Source organism: Tiliqua scincoides, chromosome 4, assembly GCF_035046505.1.
Source record: "Tiliqua scincoides isolate rTilSci1 chromosome 4, rTilSci1.hap2, whole genome shotgun sequence".
Lineage (NCBI taxonomy): Eukaryota > Metazoa > Chordata > Lepidosauria > Squamata > Scincidae > Tiliqua > Tiliqua scincoides.
The window spans coordinates 15,872,746-15,891,384 of record NC_089824.1 but is presented as its reverse complement, the minus strand read 5'-3'; the positions used below and the strand labels follow the sequence as shown (position 1 = coordinate 15,891,384).

General features: G+C 44.9%; 1 protein-coding gene across 1 annotated transcript in view; it reads left to right on the top strand.

Annotated features, from left to right (window-relative positions):
• The window catches only part of DEPTOR (DEP domain containing MTOR interacting protein), a 63,737-nt gene that overhangs the window by 5,857 nt on the left and 39,241 nt on the right, over positions 1-18,639 (top strand). The window contains exons 3-4 of the mRNA XM_066624783.1: positions 10,721-10,899; positions 13,368-13,491. Coding sequence (XP_066480880.1) covers positions 10,721-10,899; positions 13,368-13,491 — 303 coding nt within the window. The remainder of the gene's footprint in view (positions 1-10,720; positions 10,900-13,367; positions 13,492-18,639) is intronic.

Below are 18,639 nucleotides of genomic sequence, written 5' to 3'. Positions count from 1 at the left end.
AACTAATTTTTCAGCACCTTTGAGGTTCACCTCTTTTTTTGCTGGTAGCAAAATTGGGCCATCATTTCCTGCAGTCTTTGTAATCTGCTATAATTTTGTGCTATTTTCAGTTCAGTCCAACGTATTATTGCCTAGACTATTCAATCAGCAGGTCAGCAAATGAGCTTAAAAAGACAAAGGGAGGAGCAGTCATAAAAAAAGACACACTGCATTCCTGGTATGTCATGCATGCTTTGTGTAGACTGCTACTTATATTAGACAAAACCTTATGATCCTGCAGCTCTGCGTCTCTTGACTGCACAAGTTCCAGGTCATAAGATAAGACAGAAATAATGAAATCGCTAGACTCCAAGCTCTTGGGGTTCAAGCCACCATGTGATCTTTATTCATTCTTCAGTTCATTCTTGTGTTGGATAAAACGGGGGGTGTGCTGCTTATGCAGCTGCCTTTGGGGGTAGCTTGTTCTCCCTTTCTCATAGGAACAGAAGAGCCCCACTGGATCATGCCAAAGGCCCATCTAATCCAGCTTCCTATATCTCACAGAGGCCCACCAGATGCTTCAGGGAGCACACAAGGCAATAAGAGTCTTGCATCCTGTTGCCACTCTTTGCACCTGGCATTCTGAGGGAGGTGACTTCTAGTTCCAGGTAGCTGACTTCTAGTTGCACATATCAATCATGGCTTGATGGAGTTTTTTTCCAGAAATTTGACAATCCCCTTTTAAAGGCATCTAGGCGAGAGGTCATCACCACATCCTGTGGCAAGGAGTTCTACAGCCTAATTATATGCTGGCTAAAGAAATATTTTCATGTGTCTGTCCTGCCTCTCCCAACACTCAATTTTAGTGGATGCCCTCTGGTTCTGGTGGTGTTTGAGAGGGAAAAAACCATCCCCCTATCCACTCTTTCCATCCCCTGCCTAATTTTGTATGACTCAATCATGTCATACAGGCACCTTTTTTCTAGGCTGAAGAGCCCCAAATACTGTAGCCTTTCCTGATAAAGGTAGTGTCCCAGCCCAGTAATCATTTTGCTCGCTCTCTTCTGCACCTTTTCCATTTCTTCTCAATCCAAAACACGTTTCCTGCAAGTAAATTCTTGCTATCTTAATGGGGTTTACTTCCAAAGAAGTAGGACTGTAGCTTGAGTATATTTATAATGTATAGTGTAAAAATATGGTTGGCCCCAGTTTCCTTCCCTATTTTTACCTGCTGCAATATAACTGAGGCATTATAATGATACAGAAATAGTTAACAAAAATGTCTCAACTGTCTAATGTCTGGTGCTAGGAGAACTAGTCACATGTGTCTAAGTCTCACAGATGACAAGCTGCACCTACTGAAATTCTTGCCTAGTCTACACAATTTTTAAAGGTCCAGGAGCCCTAAAGTTGAAAGGTTGCCCACCCCTGGTCTAAGAAAAACTCAGTGTTTTCGAACGCTCACTGTCCAGCTTACATCTGATAACTCTGAGTCTCTCCACATTTCTTTTTTAAGTCTGCACTTCTCCTTTTATGGGTGTTGCTACATATGCATGTGCCACCTCTCCAAGTGGTGAGGAGTTCCAGAAGCTGCAGCGGAACACAGGTGTGGGCTTCCTTTGGACGAGAAATCACTGGAAGCTTATGCTGTCTTTGTAATATTATTTGCTTTATTTTCAGATGTTCAGATTTTAGCATTAGATGGGGCAGGCAACATGCTCCTGCAAGCAACATCAGCTACGTGCAGGGCCTCTGAGCGGAATTTTATCAGGGGGTACTAAGTTTCTTCTCAAAGAGCAGGGTGATCAGATACAATGGAGGACAGAGTGCCTATACCTTTAACCAATGTATAGAAGAGGGAATTTGGGCAGTGCAGCTTTTAAAATCCTTCCATGTTGAGCTGCATTGGCAGCTAGATACAGTAATACGGAAAACCAAACACGCTCCTAAGTTTCTCTAAAATCTTTCAAATATAGAAAATCATTGCAGGAGATTAGCATCATTGTATTTAGGCTCATGCTAGAATGGAAAGTGTCCTGTGTACACCAAAACTGACTTCTGCAGTAACTGTAGTCCTGCTGCTGTATTGCTGAGCTCCTATATACTCCTTCATGGTTTGCAGATCCACAAGCCAAAGAGCTACCATAGCAGGTCAGTTTCCTCCCAGATGTGACACTATTAACAAGTGTATGCTTGTGGCAGTAGTCGCTGCTATGTGCCCACAGTAATGCCCCCAGCAGTGAGTCTGAGTAAGACTGAAAAATGTATGATCCCAGGAAATTTCTAGGCACCCTCCTTTGGTTCCTGGGGCTCCTTTCTGATCCTGGGCCCGGGTACAAATTAACCCCTTTACCCATCCTCTCTTGGGCCCTGGCTACATGTGTCTCCCACGCATGCCTGCAACTGCTAGCTGCCTGCTCTTTCTATTCGCTTCCATTCCAGTCTGTTCCAGTTCAAATTACAACTCCGTCTGCCTCTTCCAGAAACTGCCAGCTTGCATGCAATTTTTGTCTCCACTCATGGAGAGAGAGAAGGGGTAGAATCACTCTGTGCTTTAGCTCCTCCTCTTAGGTAGATATTGTTGAAGGTCTCTAACGGAGACTCCCATTCATGAGTTTCTTGGGTCCATCACTGGGGCTGTGTCACCCAAAGGCCAGTGTGTCACCCCCATGATGGACCTCCTCCCATTCAGTGGGCAGGGCAATGCCCTGGGCATTGGGCAGGGAGATGTAACATTGCCCCACCCTACGGAGTTTTTTGGCTATAGCTTTTGATAGAATAGAGATATTTCAATGTGGTTTGTTTCATTGCATTCTGCTTGAAATTATCCATCTATTGATATATAACATGAAGGTATTATTCAAAAATACCACAATTAAAATTTTTTTGGTGAATAGTTGTGTCACCCAGTGCAGCCCGCACCCCTAGCAACGCCACTGCTTGGGCCATGAAGATTTGCTTAACCCTCTTTTGTACGTTCCAGGCAAGTAGCTAAACTTTGTCCCAGCATCTGGCTGAATGTGTAAGGAAAAGAGTCTGCATCTATTGTATGTGGATGTGTTACATAAATGCACTTTTAAATTCAGAAAGTCAATTTTAAAAATTGTATTTAAAATACGCATCCAACAATTTCTGTATTAAAAATATAGCCCAGAAACTTGAAGGTTTCCATCCCATCAATAGAAAGTAGTCATTAATATTGCCATTGGATCCTCTATTTTTAAAGCATTTTTTAAAAACTTCAACCCTAGAATTGCTGTCATGCTTGTTTATATGTCTAAGCTACTGTATAAATATTTAAATTTTTCAATATGAAACTTAGAAGCTGGTCAGCCTTGTTGTAGACAATGTCAGAATTGAGGGTAGACAGCTGTTGAGTGGGTGCCACTGGAGGGGGGGTATTAAGCCAGGTGTTGCATGTGAGCAAGCTGAGAGCCAGCTATAGTTGCCCAGGCCCAGTCCCAACCTTGATGGGAAGCTTTTGTAGCCCTTTTTTGTGTGAAATGCTAAGGGCCAACCTGGGTGCGCTGAGTCAATATCGTGCCCAAGAATCCTTTACTGCCTAAGGCAGTGTTTCTCAAACTGTGGGTTGGGACCCACTAGGTGGGCCTCCATTCATTTCAATATTTAATTTTTAATATATTAGACTTTATGCTACCATGGCATACGACTGCACTGGGGAAATGTAACAGATCTGTGCTTCTAACAGGCTATTCTGCATATGCTTTTAACAATGATAGTAAATGGGACTTACTTCTGGGAAGGTGTGAGTAGGATTGCAGCCTCCGATTGTTAAAGATTTTCCTACTTGATGATGTCACTTCCTGTCATGACATCACTTCCGGTGGGTACTGGCAGATTCTAATTCTAAAAAGAGGGTCCCGGTGCTAAAATGTAAGAACCACTGGCCTAAGGAAATCTTTAAATCTGTAGCTACATTTATTTTATTTCTGATCTCTGCACTCTTAGTCAAGAAAGTTGTTAATCATTTGCAGATACCATAGCTGTTGCTGAGAGACCCAAGAATACCTGTACAACTAAACACTTTAAAATTCAATGATAAATGGACAAGCATTTCTATACCACTTTTCTATGCATCTATGCAGTGGCTTTCCAACTGTGTTCTGGCAGACCCTTCTGGCTACTTGGAGTAAATTCTTCTGGAAGGGTTGTTTTGGCTAAGTCCACCCACTTGTCCACCCCTACTTTGGCACTCCATTCTTGTTCCTTTCCTTGATTCCTATTTCTCTCTGTCTCTTTCAAAATTGAGCGCATCCTATTGCCTTGCCATGCTCTGCCCCGCCGCTCCTTCCAACCAGCTTGGAAGGAAAGAAGGGGCAAAAAGATAACAGAAGCCATGTACATTGATTGATTGCCACCAGGCAGGAAAAGAACAAGTCACCTCCCCCCCCCCCACTGACCTTGAAGGTGGATCCCATGTTGGAGAATTTGAGGTGGGTCCCAGTTCTTGCAAGTTGAAGACCACTGTTCAAGAGTACACAGCCAACGTGCAGGAAGTTTTGGCCAGACTAAAGATCTCGCTTTGCCCCATGTGAACATATCAAATTACCTTATACTGTCGGAACATTGCTTCAACTAGACAAGTATCAACTACTTTGACTGGCAGGGTCTCAGTTAGAGAGACATCATTCTCATCACTAGTTACCTGATACTTTTAACTGGAAATGCCAGGGATTGAACCTGGCAGGGATCTCCTACAAGCAAACATGTGCTCTACCTCTGCATTGTGTGAACTGAGAATGCATCCTAGGACACATCAAACCCTCTGCTGTGGCTTGCACATTGTAGAGGAGAGGTTGGCCGTGGTGGACACTGTGTCTTTCAGAGCTATTGCCAATAATTGGAGAAGTTCTAATAAGCTTCCAAGTAACCAGAAGCGTCTCCCAAAACACAGTTTGAAAGCCACTGCATAGATGCATAGAAAAGTGGAATGGAAATGCTTGTTCGTTTATCGTTGAATTTTAAAGTGTTTAGTTGCACAGGTATTCTTGGGTCTCTCAGTAATAGCTATGATATTTGCAAATGATTAACAGCTTTCTTGACTAAGAGTGCAGAGATCAAAAACGAAATAAATTGCCCTATGATTACTCAGTTCTCACCAGCTACAATTCACTGCTGAGCATAAACATATGTGTTAGAGTTTTTTTTATGAAGCATAAATTAATTAAATGCACCCATTATTTTACAACATCACAAACAATGAAAGTAACTCCCAACTTGCTTTTTGTTCAGGGAGAGCAGAATGGCTGGTGATCCCTGTGTGTGTGAGCATGCAGGGACGGCTTATCTGGTCTACTTTCTGACACCACATCTGACTTGCTGCTGCTGCCTTTACTGTAGTTTCCCCCAAAAGAAAAAAAAAACTTCTAATAATGCATGCTCTATCCTTATTAAAGGGAGCACAACACCACAAATGTCCTTTAAAGCGCCACAAATACGGAGCAAGGAGGGGGATTAAAAATGATTCTTCCTTGCACAGGGTTTGAAGAAATGCAGTCCCTTTAAACTTTAAACCTCATGCAAGTACAGAGTGCAGGGAGCAGTGGCTGACCGATTCCAGCTCACTTTAAGCTAGTGTGGAACAGTGTGGCTGTTTTAGCTTTTCGTTTGTGTGGCTGATCGCCTCCAGCTCACTTTTAGTTCATGTGGAACAGCTAGCTGTTCAGTGCTGCTTGTGTCTGTGGTGGGCTGGAGGAAGACGGCAGCGGGAGCAGACCTGGGAGAAAAGGGTTCGCCAAAATCCACTGCCACCCCTGCCAACTGCCTTTGAAAGGGGAAGCATGGAAAGAAGACAGGGGGAAATATTAAACTTTCAAGGAAAACTATTCAACTTAATAATCATTGATGCAGACTTGATGCCTACAATCCATCTTCTTCAGAACTCTGGATAATCACATAAACTGGATGATCTCAATAGGATATGACTAACTTCCTGGTCCCAAAGGCATTTGCCTTTAGGAACTAATTGCCCAATCTCAATGTTAAAAAAAAAAAATCTTGATGAATTTAGATCTTATATGCACTCTGTGCAAAAGTGGTAGCTTTTGATAGCCTGATAGGGAGAGAAATTTTAAAGATTTCTTTAAACGCTGCTGTTTTATCTTAGACCTCCATTTGCGGGCAAAAGAGGGAAGTTCTTGAGCTAATAGATTTATTGCTGCATTTTAAAGAGTTTGGCTGTACAAGTGGAGTCACATGCCCTTGTCTTCCCAATAATAGCAAAGGTGTTTGCAAATAATTGTCAGACTTTTAGACTGGGGTTAGCAAATCATTACCTAGGTAAAAAGTGTCTGTTAGGAGCCTGTGCCTGTCTTGCATGCACTTCACAATCCAGTTGGAAGACTTGTCAAAGCAACAAGAAATCAAGACGTCAGACTCTTAATAAGCTGAAAAACTACATTCCACGCAACATTCACTGTCAACCTGCTGTCAGCCCTTGCTTGCAGAATTACTGCTAGATTTATATTTCATCTTAGATGTTGGCTATTGGAATCAGAGATGCTTATCCCATTGTATACCTGGTAAAATGGCCAGCACTGTGTCAAATTAAGCATGTAATTTGAAACTCAGAAACATGGGGTGGATGTGTGTGTTTCACTACTCCAGTAGTACTGGGAATTCTGTTTGCCTTCTTGCATTTTCCCAGCTTCAGAGTTTTCCCTCTGCCACAACTCACACACTTGGAAAGTTCATCTAGACAGCAGTGAAATTCCTTGTGCCCTGTGCCTAGTCCCTGTGCTTGCCCTACTGTGCAATTGTGGAAGAGCATAACACAAAGAGCCTCAATCATATTATATGTGGGTTGCAGCTTATCAGGCTGCGATAACAAAATGCGATCTTGGCTCTGGTGCCTCAGCAGACGACACATTCAAAGTTTAGCCAAGGCTGTGCCTGTATTTTGGCGCCTATTATCAGCATGGCCAAAGTGGTTGGCGTTTAAGATTTAAGAACTAGATTTAAGAGCAACACAGTATTAGTCATGCTGTATTATCAATTAAAATGATTTCAGTTTGGAGAATTTTCTCCTTTTCCCTGCCACATGGGCTCACAAATGCCCTCAACTTTTGTTTTTGTTTTCATCCGTTATTATCTGCTGTTCTGTGAAGTATCCCTGTGGCTGCAACACAAATAGAAAGAGGAACATAGTGTTGGAAGTGTCAACCACTATTGCTGCAAGCTGGCAGGTCTGTGTGAAACAGACTGTCCTAGGCAAGGAGCTTTGCACTGCCAAGGGCCTCCTCCTGGGCCATGCATTTTCATTGACCTACTTTCCATGTGTCAGGTGGCGTAGAAGGTGGAGTTTAAAGAGAACTGCTTCCTTGAGATTTTATTTCTTATCTAGGGTGATTTCATGATAGAAAGCCTATATTCCATGAATGAGAGAGCAGTACCATAAGGGGTGTGAACAGTAGTGGGGTGGTGGCGGCGGCGATGCTGCTTTCAAGGCAGGCTCACAAGAGGGGAGATCACGCGGGTCTGCCCCAGTCCAGCTGGGGGGGGGGGAAGCTGCTCTATCTTGCAACCCTGAGGCAGCCCATCCCGTCCAGGCAGCTGAACTGACAGAGGTTGGTGGGGAGAAGCCTGGCTGGTTCTTCCAAGTCTCTCCCTGTCCTTCTTTGCCCGCACTCCACAGTTTGCCCCCCAGGAAGCCTCCGAGTACAGAGGAAGGTCCAGCTGGAAGGCAGCAGCACGCTGCTTTCTTTGTGCATGTGCAAGCCGCTCTTAGTTACTTCGCAATGCCGGGAAGTTTAAAATGGCGACACCCAGGCTTTGCCCACTTCCAAAATGGCGCCACCCAGGTCTTTTGCCATCTTCCAAGATGGCGGCCGCCAGCTTCTCGCAACCCACCAGAAATTGCATCATGACCCACCAAGTGGGTCCCAACCCACAGTTTGAGAATCACTGATTTAGTGGTTTTCTTCCACTTAATGTTTTGGCTCAAAGGAACAAGTAAATGACAGGATTCTGTCACTTACCAGGGATTTTCTGCTCAGAGGTATTATCATGGCAAGTTTTTAGAGCTCCTGGTTATTAACCTCTGTGTTGAAACTCGAGCTGCAATACCTCCCTGTCTCTGTAGAGTATTAAATTATGCATCCTTCCACACCCTTGCTTGTAACTCTGGGTTAGTTATTGTAGCCTTTGGCAGCAGGATATCGCAAATAATGTGGTAATGTGAAGCTTGTTAACACTTATGTGGGAAAATAATTCCCGCCTGCTGCCAGGGTGTGCATTCATTTAATAGACACACTGGAGCATGCTTAGATGTTTGAGCATATGGTATGGAAAACCTACTTCTGTGTCTCCTGTTTTTATTTTCAGTTAGGCCAAGAACCAATTCCACCATCTGCCAGGCATAAAGATGCCTTTATGTTTTTAGGCCTATATATACACACTAAGGACTTAAATTGGTATAATTGCTTCCTTCATTCCCCGAGCAGCCCTGGGAGCTATAGTTCTAGAAACAATGGGCAAGGCACACTCTTCGCACAATCCAAGGGACAGTGTTTGGACAGGTTTTTCCACCACATTATGCACTTTTTTTATGGAAGACATCTCAGATGTTCAGCCTTGAAGCATTCAGCTGGAAGTGGTAGAAGAATTGCACAAATATGCCCTTGGGCTGCAGGTGGTGGTGATGGTGAAGCTGCATATTTGAATATTTTCCTTACCAAAAAGAAACAAAACCTCTCCTTACAAATACAAAGCTAGAACCTTGGGGAAAACACCACCGGTTGGGACTAACTAAATGGCATAAAAGGTGCTGGAACTGGAGAAAAACCATATGTAAAAGGCAATTTTCGTGTACTCTGTTCAAGAGCACTAACTGGTGAATTAACATGACCTACAGCTTCTCAGTGGAAAGGGAAAAGTTATTTATTCATGCTTAGACCAGTGTTTAAGCTTACCTGGGTCATGACGCCCCTTCTTCCCAAGCTCTAAGATGGTGGCACCCAAATCTTACCAGACTTTGTGAGATCCAAGGTAGCAGCACTCAAATCTTGTGAGATTTGGGCTCCGTCATCTTGGATCTCTCAAAATCTCTTGAGATTCAAGATGGTGGCACTGGGGGGGGGCAGATAGGCTGGGCCACTGGGGACATCTCATGGTGCCCCTGCGAGTGTGCTCTAATGCCCTAAGGCAACACCGTGCACACTTTGGAAATGCTAGGCTTAGAGGAAGTTTCTTCTTCAAGCATATATATGTGGGGGGAACCTGGACTGCACCTTCTGGCCTCATCTTGACATAGGTGTGCTGTTCAAAATAGCCCCCCCTTGCTGCACACTCCACTGAATATTATTAACAGTATTTATTAACAGTATTTATATACCGCTTTTCAACTAAAAGTTCACAAAGCGGTTTACAGGGAAAAATCAAATAACTAAATGGCTCCCTGTCCCAAATATATATTGGTTATTGGGTTAGAACCTGAAGCACTCCAATGTCGGGGCAGTGGGTACAGTCCTTGTTCCCTCTCCATATGTTGGTTGCATGAGTGAAGAGGGCAGGGCCGGCCCAAGACCTCCTGGAACCCAAGGTGGCAAGCCAAGTTCTGCCCCTGTTTACCTAGTGATGTGCTAGCCTCTGCTATTCGTAATCCCAGGATTGAAAAAGGAAGATGGGGATGGAGCAGAGAAGGATGGAGGAGAGGAGCATCTACCTCCCTACAGCCCTCCACATTTCTTCTTCTACTTACTTTTCCATTCCAGGGAGCCAATCACGTCAGCCAGCTTCTTGGATGGGCTGGCCCTTGGAAGGGGGAATTTATTGACCATACATGACATCAACAGCTCCTACTATTGTTTCCCTCCAAATGAGGCATGGCTACAGACAGTGGTGGTGTGACCCAAACACTGGATCTTGGGTCCACCAACTCTGTCCAATTACAAAAAAAGGTAGCTGCTTACCATGCTCCAGGCACAGTGTCTTCAAATGTGGAAGTTCAGGACTTCTGATTTAAAGAGACTAGGCAACTGAAGGGGCTCACACAGTTCTTGTAAATCAGGGGTCTCCAAACCTTGGCCCGGGGGCCAGATGCTGCCCATAGCAAGCCTCTATCTGGCCCACGGCCAGCCTCTTGTCCCCTGAAACCCTCTGGCCCACTTGACTGTACATGACCAGAGCTGTACTCTGATTGCATCTGGAGGGTGTTCTGAGGGCTGGAGAGGCTACGTGAATGAGCCCACTCATTCATTTATTCATTCATCTAAGTTCCATCTCTAATTTATTTATTTAAATTTTATATTTAATTTTTTTCCCAGCCCTCAGCACTGCGCCAGATATTTCATGCGGCCCTCTGGCCAAAAAGTTTGGAGACCCCTGCTGTAAATTAAAGTGGGAAGTCTTCCACTTCCATGTTTGAAGAAATTGTGCTCGGAGCACGGTAGGGAGGTGGGTGTTCCACTTCCTGCTTGCTCCTAGAGGGTGGGAAGCAGATCAGTGTGGATTGCATCTGTGGGGGGGGGGGGGGTCAGTGGCAGACTTGTCAAGTTGCATCACCTAGATGGGCTGTCCCAGCTACAGATGGTCAGAAGTGGGGCTAACTGGGCATGGTTAAAAGGTGCAAAGGTAAGGCTAATAGTATGTGTAAGATTTTTTTTCTCTGCTTGCAGCTGTATTAGATATTAAGGATTCTTTTCAGCTTCTCCTTTTCAGCTTGTAATGTTGCAGCAGATGTTCCACAAAGATTACTCACAGTGTGGTGTCATTTGGCCCACAGGCTCAGACTGCATGAAGAAAAGGTAATTAAAGATCGAAGGCATCACCTCAAGACATATCCAAACTGCTTTGTTGCCAAAGAATTGATTGACTGGCTCATTGATCACAAGGAGGCCTCGGACAGGGAGACAGCAATTAAACTTGTACAGAGATTACTGGATCGTAGCATTATCCACCATGGTGAGTGAAAAGAATCAGCATGTTTAAGTCTATTCCCTGAAACCTATAGTTGTTCTGGAGAGACTGTGGATGTGCTGGGTAGGTGACTTGGGCTGCAATCCTAACCACACTTTCCTGAGCGTAAGCCCCATTAAACAAAATAGGACTTACTTCTGAGTAGACCTGGTTAGGATTGTGCCCTTGGTTGCATTGGAAGTCAGTGCAAACCAACAAAAACTTTTAGAAGATGTTTCAAGAAGGTTACTGTAGGGATGCATTTCCACCTACGGTGTAGATGTCAGATATAATGTATATAACAGCGCAATTCAAACTGTTCCTTGTGTTGGCCCGGGAGGCCATAAGGCACATTTGCACCTTCTCATGAGTTGACTAGGCCGGTGTGCAGAGGCTGACATAAGCCTCCACGCCAACGGAGGCACCAAGCCTAGCATCAACTAAGGTGGTCCGACGCAAGGTTCTGGGGTGGATGGGGAGGAGGTGGGAGGGAGGCGTTCCAGGGATGGCGGGTGGTGGGTAGCCCTGGGAGCAGGTAAGTGGGGAGCGGGAGGCAGTGCTAGGACTCGGCAGTTATGCCAAATCCCAACCCCCATTCCTGAGGAGTGTGGAGCAACTTCAAGCCGCTCCACTCTCCTCAGACTTGTGCCACCTCGGGAGGTGGTGCAAGTTCGAGGAGACCCATTGGGGCCAGTGTGGCTTACCATTGGGGCCAGGGTGAAGTAAGGAGAAAAGTTTACCTCTGGCTGAGCCACTTTGGGCACCTATCCTGCACTGGATACAGTGCAAGTCTTTTGGCTTGCCTGTTCCAGCGCAAGATAGGATTGCACCCTTAGTTACTTTACATAAGTGTAACATGCCCAAATGCTCATTCACCATCCCACTGCCTTTCCATTCATTGTTCAGAATGATGGTTATCTTCTTAGGGTGCAATCTTAACTTGCCCTGGAAGCAGGCTTGCCAGCAGGCCTGCACTGTACCCAGCGCAAGTTTGGGGCCAAAAGCAGCACATCCTGAGGCAAGAGAAAGCCTTGCCCTGTGTCACACTGCAGTGACCCCAATGAATCTACTCAGATCTGTGCCACCTGTTGAGGTGGCGCAAATTAAAGCAACCCGGGGCTGCCCTGGTCCACCTGGGAATTGGTTCAGGATCTGGCATAATCACTGGATACTCGCCCTGCCTCCCCCTTCCCGCCTGCCCATGGAAATGCCTGCCACTCATCCTCCCCCACCCTGAAATGACTCCCTGCCCTCCCCACATACCCCCAGTCCCCTGCATCAGCTGAACTTGACCAACGCAACTCACCCATCCTCCTGTTCCCGTGTCAGCGTGGGGAGGCCAGTGCACATTCACGCGCCAGCCTATCTCCCAAGAAAATGGCTTAAAAGTGCTTTCCGGCACTTTTGCGACACTTTTGGGCTGGCATAAGGGACTTGTTTCGGCCCAAGTAGGGGGTAGGATTGTGCCCATAGTGGACTTTTGGGCAAAGATCATATACGCTTGTCTAGAGCAGGGGTCCATCAATAGAAAGAACACATGAATATTTGATAAGTATCCTCAAATCTCCCAATTAGCCCTACAAAGCTAACAAAAAGGAGATGGACATGGTGCAGAGAGGATCATGCCCAGACACAGAATGATGATTAGAGGAAGTTTCTGCCCTTTGTGCCTTACGGAGATAGAATTGTAAATTTGAATTCTTTTTTAGCACCACCACAGGCAGGGTGGATATATCTTTTGGGGACTTTATTCCTCATGATTTCAGGTGGCAGTCCAGATCCAGCTCATGGGCTGTAGGTTATCTACGCCTGCACACCTAGAGGGTGTGTTTACATTTGTGTTGCTAATGAAAGCTCTTCATTTGGAAAAGAAGCTGGAATCTTCCTGCAAAGGACAGATACAGCTGGATATCATTTTGGCAACCAAACCATATTAAAAGTAAAATTTATTCAGGCTTGAAAACAGCCACTCACTCAATCACTTATAGCAAGGAAGAAATGCTTTCAGACAAAGATGGTATTTGTCAGCTGGAAGTTATTTGGTGGTTCCTTCGTTCTTTCTCTCAGACCTATGCCACAAAGATAACCATGCCGAGGGCAAGATTAGACCCGACTCTAAACACATTGTTTGTGCTGTGTGTTTGACTGTGTGAGGTATTGGTAAAAAAGAACCTTGGGGAGCCTAATGCAATCCAGGATCATGGTTTATTTGTTGTTACTATTGTCCTGAATAACCACTGTTTGCCCAAAGACGGAAACTACCATTGATGTATCAAATCTGTGTTAAAGTTATATCTGGTTTCAACCCTGTTGGTTGAAAAAAAGTTATGGCTGAGTATTTTCAAGGCTAATTCTGTGAAGGGAAATTTTGGACTTGTTGCCGGCTTTGTTTCTATTTCGTGATGATTACTGGAAGCTTGTCCTCCTGATTTGAAATGTTTAACATTCCTGATTTCATGTGTTCTCCATTTCAGTTTGCGATGAGCATAAGGAATTTAAGGACCTCAAACTTTTCTACCGCTTCAGGAAAGATGATGGAACATTTCCACTTGACAATGAAGTGAAGGTGTTCATGAGAGGACAGAGAATATATGAGAAGTATGTGGCTTTTGATGTCCAGAGTAATTTGAGAGTGAGAGAACTGATCTTTATTGACTTATTTCACTTTTTTTTTATACCGCCCTTCCTCCGAAGAGCTCAGGGTGTTTTACACAGCTGCTCCTCCCTCCTTCTTGTCCTCACAACAACCCTGTGAGATAGGTGAGGCTAAGAGAAAGTGACTGGCCCAAGGTCACCCAGGAAGCTTTGTGGCCGAGGGGGGATTAGAACCTGGATCATCCAGGTCTAAGTCCACCTTCCAAACCACTACACCACCCTGGCTCTTGAGTTGAGTTTACACATGGTCAGAAAAATTGTTTTACTACATTCACAGGTACTTATTTCATAACATTTCATTTTTCATTCATGTCGATTTTATGTTTGTATAGGCCTTGGTGTTTGGCTGCTGGGGAAATAATAAATATTACATGTAAATATATTCTCCCCATCTCCTCTGTTTTCCCAGGGGAAAAGTTGTACTGTGACTAATGGCGGGAAATAGGTTCAGAACGTATAATTAAGATTTGAAACAGATGGTAGTGTGGAGATACTGAATATCCTGCCAGATTATTTGGGTCAAATGATACAGAAGTTAAACCATATTGTCCATCTGCAACAAGTTCCATGTTATTTTTGTTCAGGCTACAAGGCTCGCTTGCAACACGGGTGCTTCGGGCAAACAGAAAATAATAAAGTATGTGCATTGACATTTACTGGAAATGGATGGTACAGTAGGTAAGCAGATGTGTTATTCAGCAAGTCATGTGGGAAAATCTGAGATGGTGTAACCATTTCAGGAGAAGTACACATGGCTTTGTAGAGTGCAAGTAACTGGGTGAGATTTAGTGTTTTCAGTGTCTGTGGCTGATATTGTTTGCACTTACATTGAAACTGTACAGAGGAAAAGTGTTTTTAAAAAAACAGCTACCTTGGGCATAAAAGCAGAACCAAGATCCTCTGTGTTCAGTAAGGCTTAGAAGAATTTAAGTCTGAGACTTCAGAGAGATGAAAGTGATAAACGGTCATCACAGCTTGTGGCCCACATGCTTATTTTTATTTTGTGCTTAACGCCAAGTCCAGCTGAAGAACGGGCAGCTGTGATATGAAATAATGATAATAATAATTAATAGCAGCATGGTGGGGACAAAAGAAATGAGGGCAAAGATTGCTCTGCTATCCACAAAACTGCTATCCACAAAACTGCTATCCACAGTTTCTGCTATCCACAAAACTGTCTCCAGAGTTAGGAACCTTACTGCAAGACTGCCCAGTTCTGAGTTTGCCTGTACTTTCCAGAAGTGGAGAAACAACATGGGAGAACTGAAAAAGAAGCACTAAATGATGAAGAAAGTGTTCCCAAATCCACTGTAGAACTCATAAGTAGGATGCTTTATAACACTGAAACTACCAGGCAATTCCCCTGGAATATTCCAGAGCTAGGGACTTTGTCACTGTAGGGACACTCTTTCTGTACCCTCCACGTTTTCCTTGTTGATGCATTGGGGTGCTTTTTCTTATCCAACTCTCTCCCTCACAGAGGCCTGCGAGATGCACCCAAGAAAATTAAACAAAAAAGCTATTTTCCCCAAATTTTTTGTTTTGTTGCCTCTTCTGTTGACTGTAGCTAGTAAAACAAATTATCCTCAGCTTTCCAGTGACAAACGCAGCAAAATGGGAGGGCGCTTACGCAATACCACAGCAGATTATTTTCATAAATAGTGGGGAATTGCAGGGTTTAATGGCTGTGGTCAGAGTTAGATGTTCCAACTTGGATTCAGCCTCTCCATGCTGGGAAAAATGCTCCTGGCTGGACCCAGTGCTGGAATAGAGAGAAGCACTTCAAGGGCTTTTCTCCTCACCCCTTTCATTTCCTGTGCATGGCAACCACAGTCATATAATTTGAAGGGAGGCTTTGGTGGTCTCTGTCCGTTATTAAATCTTCCAAATTCTGCAGCAGAGAAGCGTGATTTCTGGGCTCAGAGTAAATTAATGTAAATAGGCACATGTGTATTTGATTTGTGTGAGCATATACTGTGGGCCAGACTAAAATCTCTACTCTGCAGGGGCAAAAGGGCAGGGTTTAATTTTTTTAAAAAAAATAAAAAAGTAGATTTGACTCTACTGGCCCTAAGACATGCATGCTTTTCCTTATACAAATACATACATAAGGGCCCTAATCCAAATCAGCACCATAAGGAGGTAGTAAAAATTGAAATCTACCACTGTAACTACACAGGTTGGTCCCCAGCCCCCACGTAAACTATTGGCATGGGGGGGGGGGAGATATGCCCCTTGTAGCCAATGGAAGCTTTTTGCAGAATAAATAGTGTGCACGGGGAATGCAGTGGGGTGTGGCTTAAAGCTCCCAATGGTCCCACCGCAGTCCCAGTCTGGATCAACCCTTGTTCTCTTTCGGTTCACATAAGAGACAAACACGTTAGGACAAATGGTATGATTTAAGAAGTTGTGTTGAATTTCTCTGCAAGTCAAACCCATAATGTTTTTTTAACCCAGTTCAGCCTGCATGACCAGCAGTGGCTCTCTAAGGTCTCAGGAGTAGATTTCTCCTAACCTTGCTACTAGCAAGGATCACTTTTAAACTAGTGATAACAGGGATTGAACCTAGGATCTCTGCATAGCATGCATGTGCTCTACCACTGCACTCCACATGTGCTCCGAAGTCAGCGCTGGCCTGGTGCAGAAGGTATTGAAAATGTGCTGAAAAGCACATCACAATACCACGCGAGTAAACCGCACTGGCGGTGCAGTCTGAGCCTCTCTGCCAGAACTGCATTTGGAGCGCCTGTCCACTGATGAAGGTGCCGAGTGGTGTGGGGAGGGTGGCAAGAAGGAGGCATTTCTGGATGGGGAAGGGTGGAACACGGGCAGATCTGGCAAGGGAGCAGGATGGGATCGGTGGAGGTCTCTTCTCCGGTGTATCCTAACCCCCTTCCCAGACCAGGCAGACCTATATGGGGCCACTCAGACTTTTGCCTGCTAAATAGCTGGCAGTGATCTGAGCAGCCCCACTGGGCTCACTGGGGCATTACTTGGAGTAAGGGGAAATAGAACCTCTTACCCCAAGGAGACTTCTAGTCAGCTTGGTACTAGCGCTGGGTACAATGCAGGCCAGGTAACCTGGCTGTGCCAGTGCTAGTTAGGATTGGGCTATGAGATGCCCTAAGACAGTGGTGGCGAACCTATGGCACGTGTACCAGAGGGGGCACTTAGAGCCCTCTCTGTGGGCACGCGCGCTGAAGCTGCAGTCCCGTCCCGCACATGTCACTTTAAATAAAATGAAGTCTTTTCCAGTCTGTGCGTTGGGGAGGGTGGGCTGCTTCCCTCTGCCCCCTGAGCTCGCTGCCCTCCTCTCCCATCGCTCCATTGCCACCCCACCTGCTCCACGTTTTCTTTTTCTTTTGAATTTTGCCCGCTCTGCTCAGCTAAGGTCCGTGTTTTTCTCCAGAATGGCTAAGGGCAGTTCATGGCTGACTACCAGCCAATTGTGAGTGTCCTCCTGCAGCCTTCCCTCCTCAACCATTTCAAGAAAAACCTCAGAGCCTTTGCAGCCCGCCTTTCCTGAGAGCAGCTCCCTATTGAGCACTGGGAGAGGCTATCCTCCACAGCAGAGGCTGGGACAAGTCCTGTGTGTCTACTCAGAAGTAAGCCCATTAGAGTCGATGAGGCTTACTCCTAGGAAAGAGTGGCTGGGATTGCAGCCTTAGAGCCCACTTCTGTGGGTGGGGCTTTTTAAAAAAATTTTTTCTTGTTTGAGAAAATGAGCAGAAGCAAGGTCTTGCAGCCACCCCCTCCCTGCCAATATTTCTTTACCCAGCATGTAATTAGTATGTGGAACTCTTTGCCACAGGAAGTAGTGATGACAACTTGCCCAGATGCCAGATGCAAGTTGCCCAACTTGCCCAGAGGGGATTGGACAAATTTCTAGAGCAGGGCTGTCCAAAGTTTTTGGCAGGAGGGCCACATCATCTCTCTAACACTGTGTTGGGGGCTGGGGAAAAAAATTAATTTACATTTCAAATTTGAATAAATTTACATAAATGAATATATTAGAGATGGAACTTATATGAATGAATGAAGGTCTTGCAATAACTCAAGGCCTATAAAAGATCTTGCACAAAGCAAGACTGGTCTTTCCTTCTCTGCTGCGGCTGCATCACAGACGTGAAACAGCAAGTAGTGGAGGGAGTCTTGGTCCCACACAGCTCACACAAGAGGTTGCACAATTGGCCGTCATGCTGAGAGCAGTTGTGTTGGGCCAGCGTGGGCTCCAGCAAGTCTCCGGAGGGCCAGAGGCTTATTGGAAACTGGGGGCCCCCTGCGGGCCTGGATTGGGAGTTCTTGAGGGCTGCAAGTGGCCCCAGGGTCGGGGTTTGGGTACCCCTGTTCTAGAGGAAAGTTCATTACGGGTTACAAGTAATAGTAGGTAAAACATGTTAATATATGAGTTGTTTTTTCTAAACTAAAACATCAGTATTCAGGTTAAATTGCCGTGTTGGCACTTTGCGATAAATAAGTGGGTTTTGGGTTGCGGTTTGGGCACTCGGTCTCTAAAAGGTTCGCCATTACTGTCCTAAGAGGATAACTTTTCAGCATGTATTCTTAGTGCTGGTGTTTTCCTCCACTCTGTCTCTCTCTTTTTCTCTCTTTCCCCCTCCCTTTTGCAGTTCCTGGAATTATACTTTGTTTTCAGAGAGACAAAGTGGGTTATTTTCAGACACTCCATGGGATGTCCATTTTGCAGGGTCTTAAGTCCTGGACTTTACTGGCTCCTGCATTCTAAGAGTAAACTCAGCATTTCATCTTTGAAATGAATTCTTAAAGAATTCTTAAAATGAGATATTTTACATGAAGTGTCATGTTTTATAGAGTCAAGCAAAGAAGTATAAAAATGATTACAGCAGTATTGGTTCAAACTAGAGTGAATTAAAGTGACTGGAGAAATATCAGAAGACTGTGTCCCAGTGGTGTAGCTAGAGAGGGTGCAAAGCACTAGGTTTTGCAGGGAGCCTCACAACATTCGACTCTGTTTTGTTGCCCTGCCCAGAACGATTCCGAGGGAGAGGGGCCGCTTGGATGCCACGGTGAGGCTCGCTGCAAAACTTAATGCTTTGCACCCACTCTAGCTAT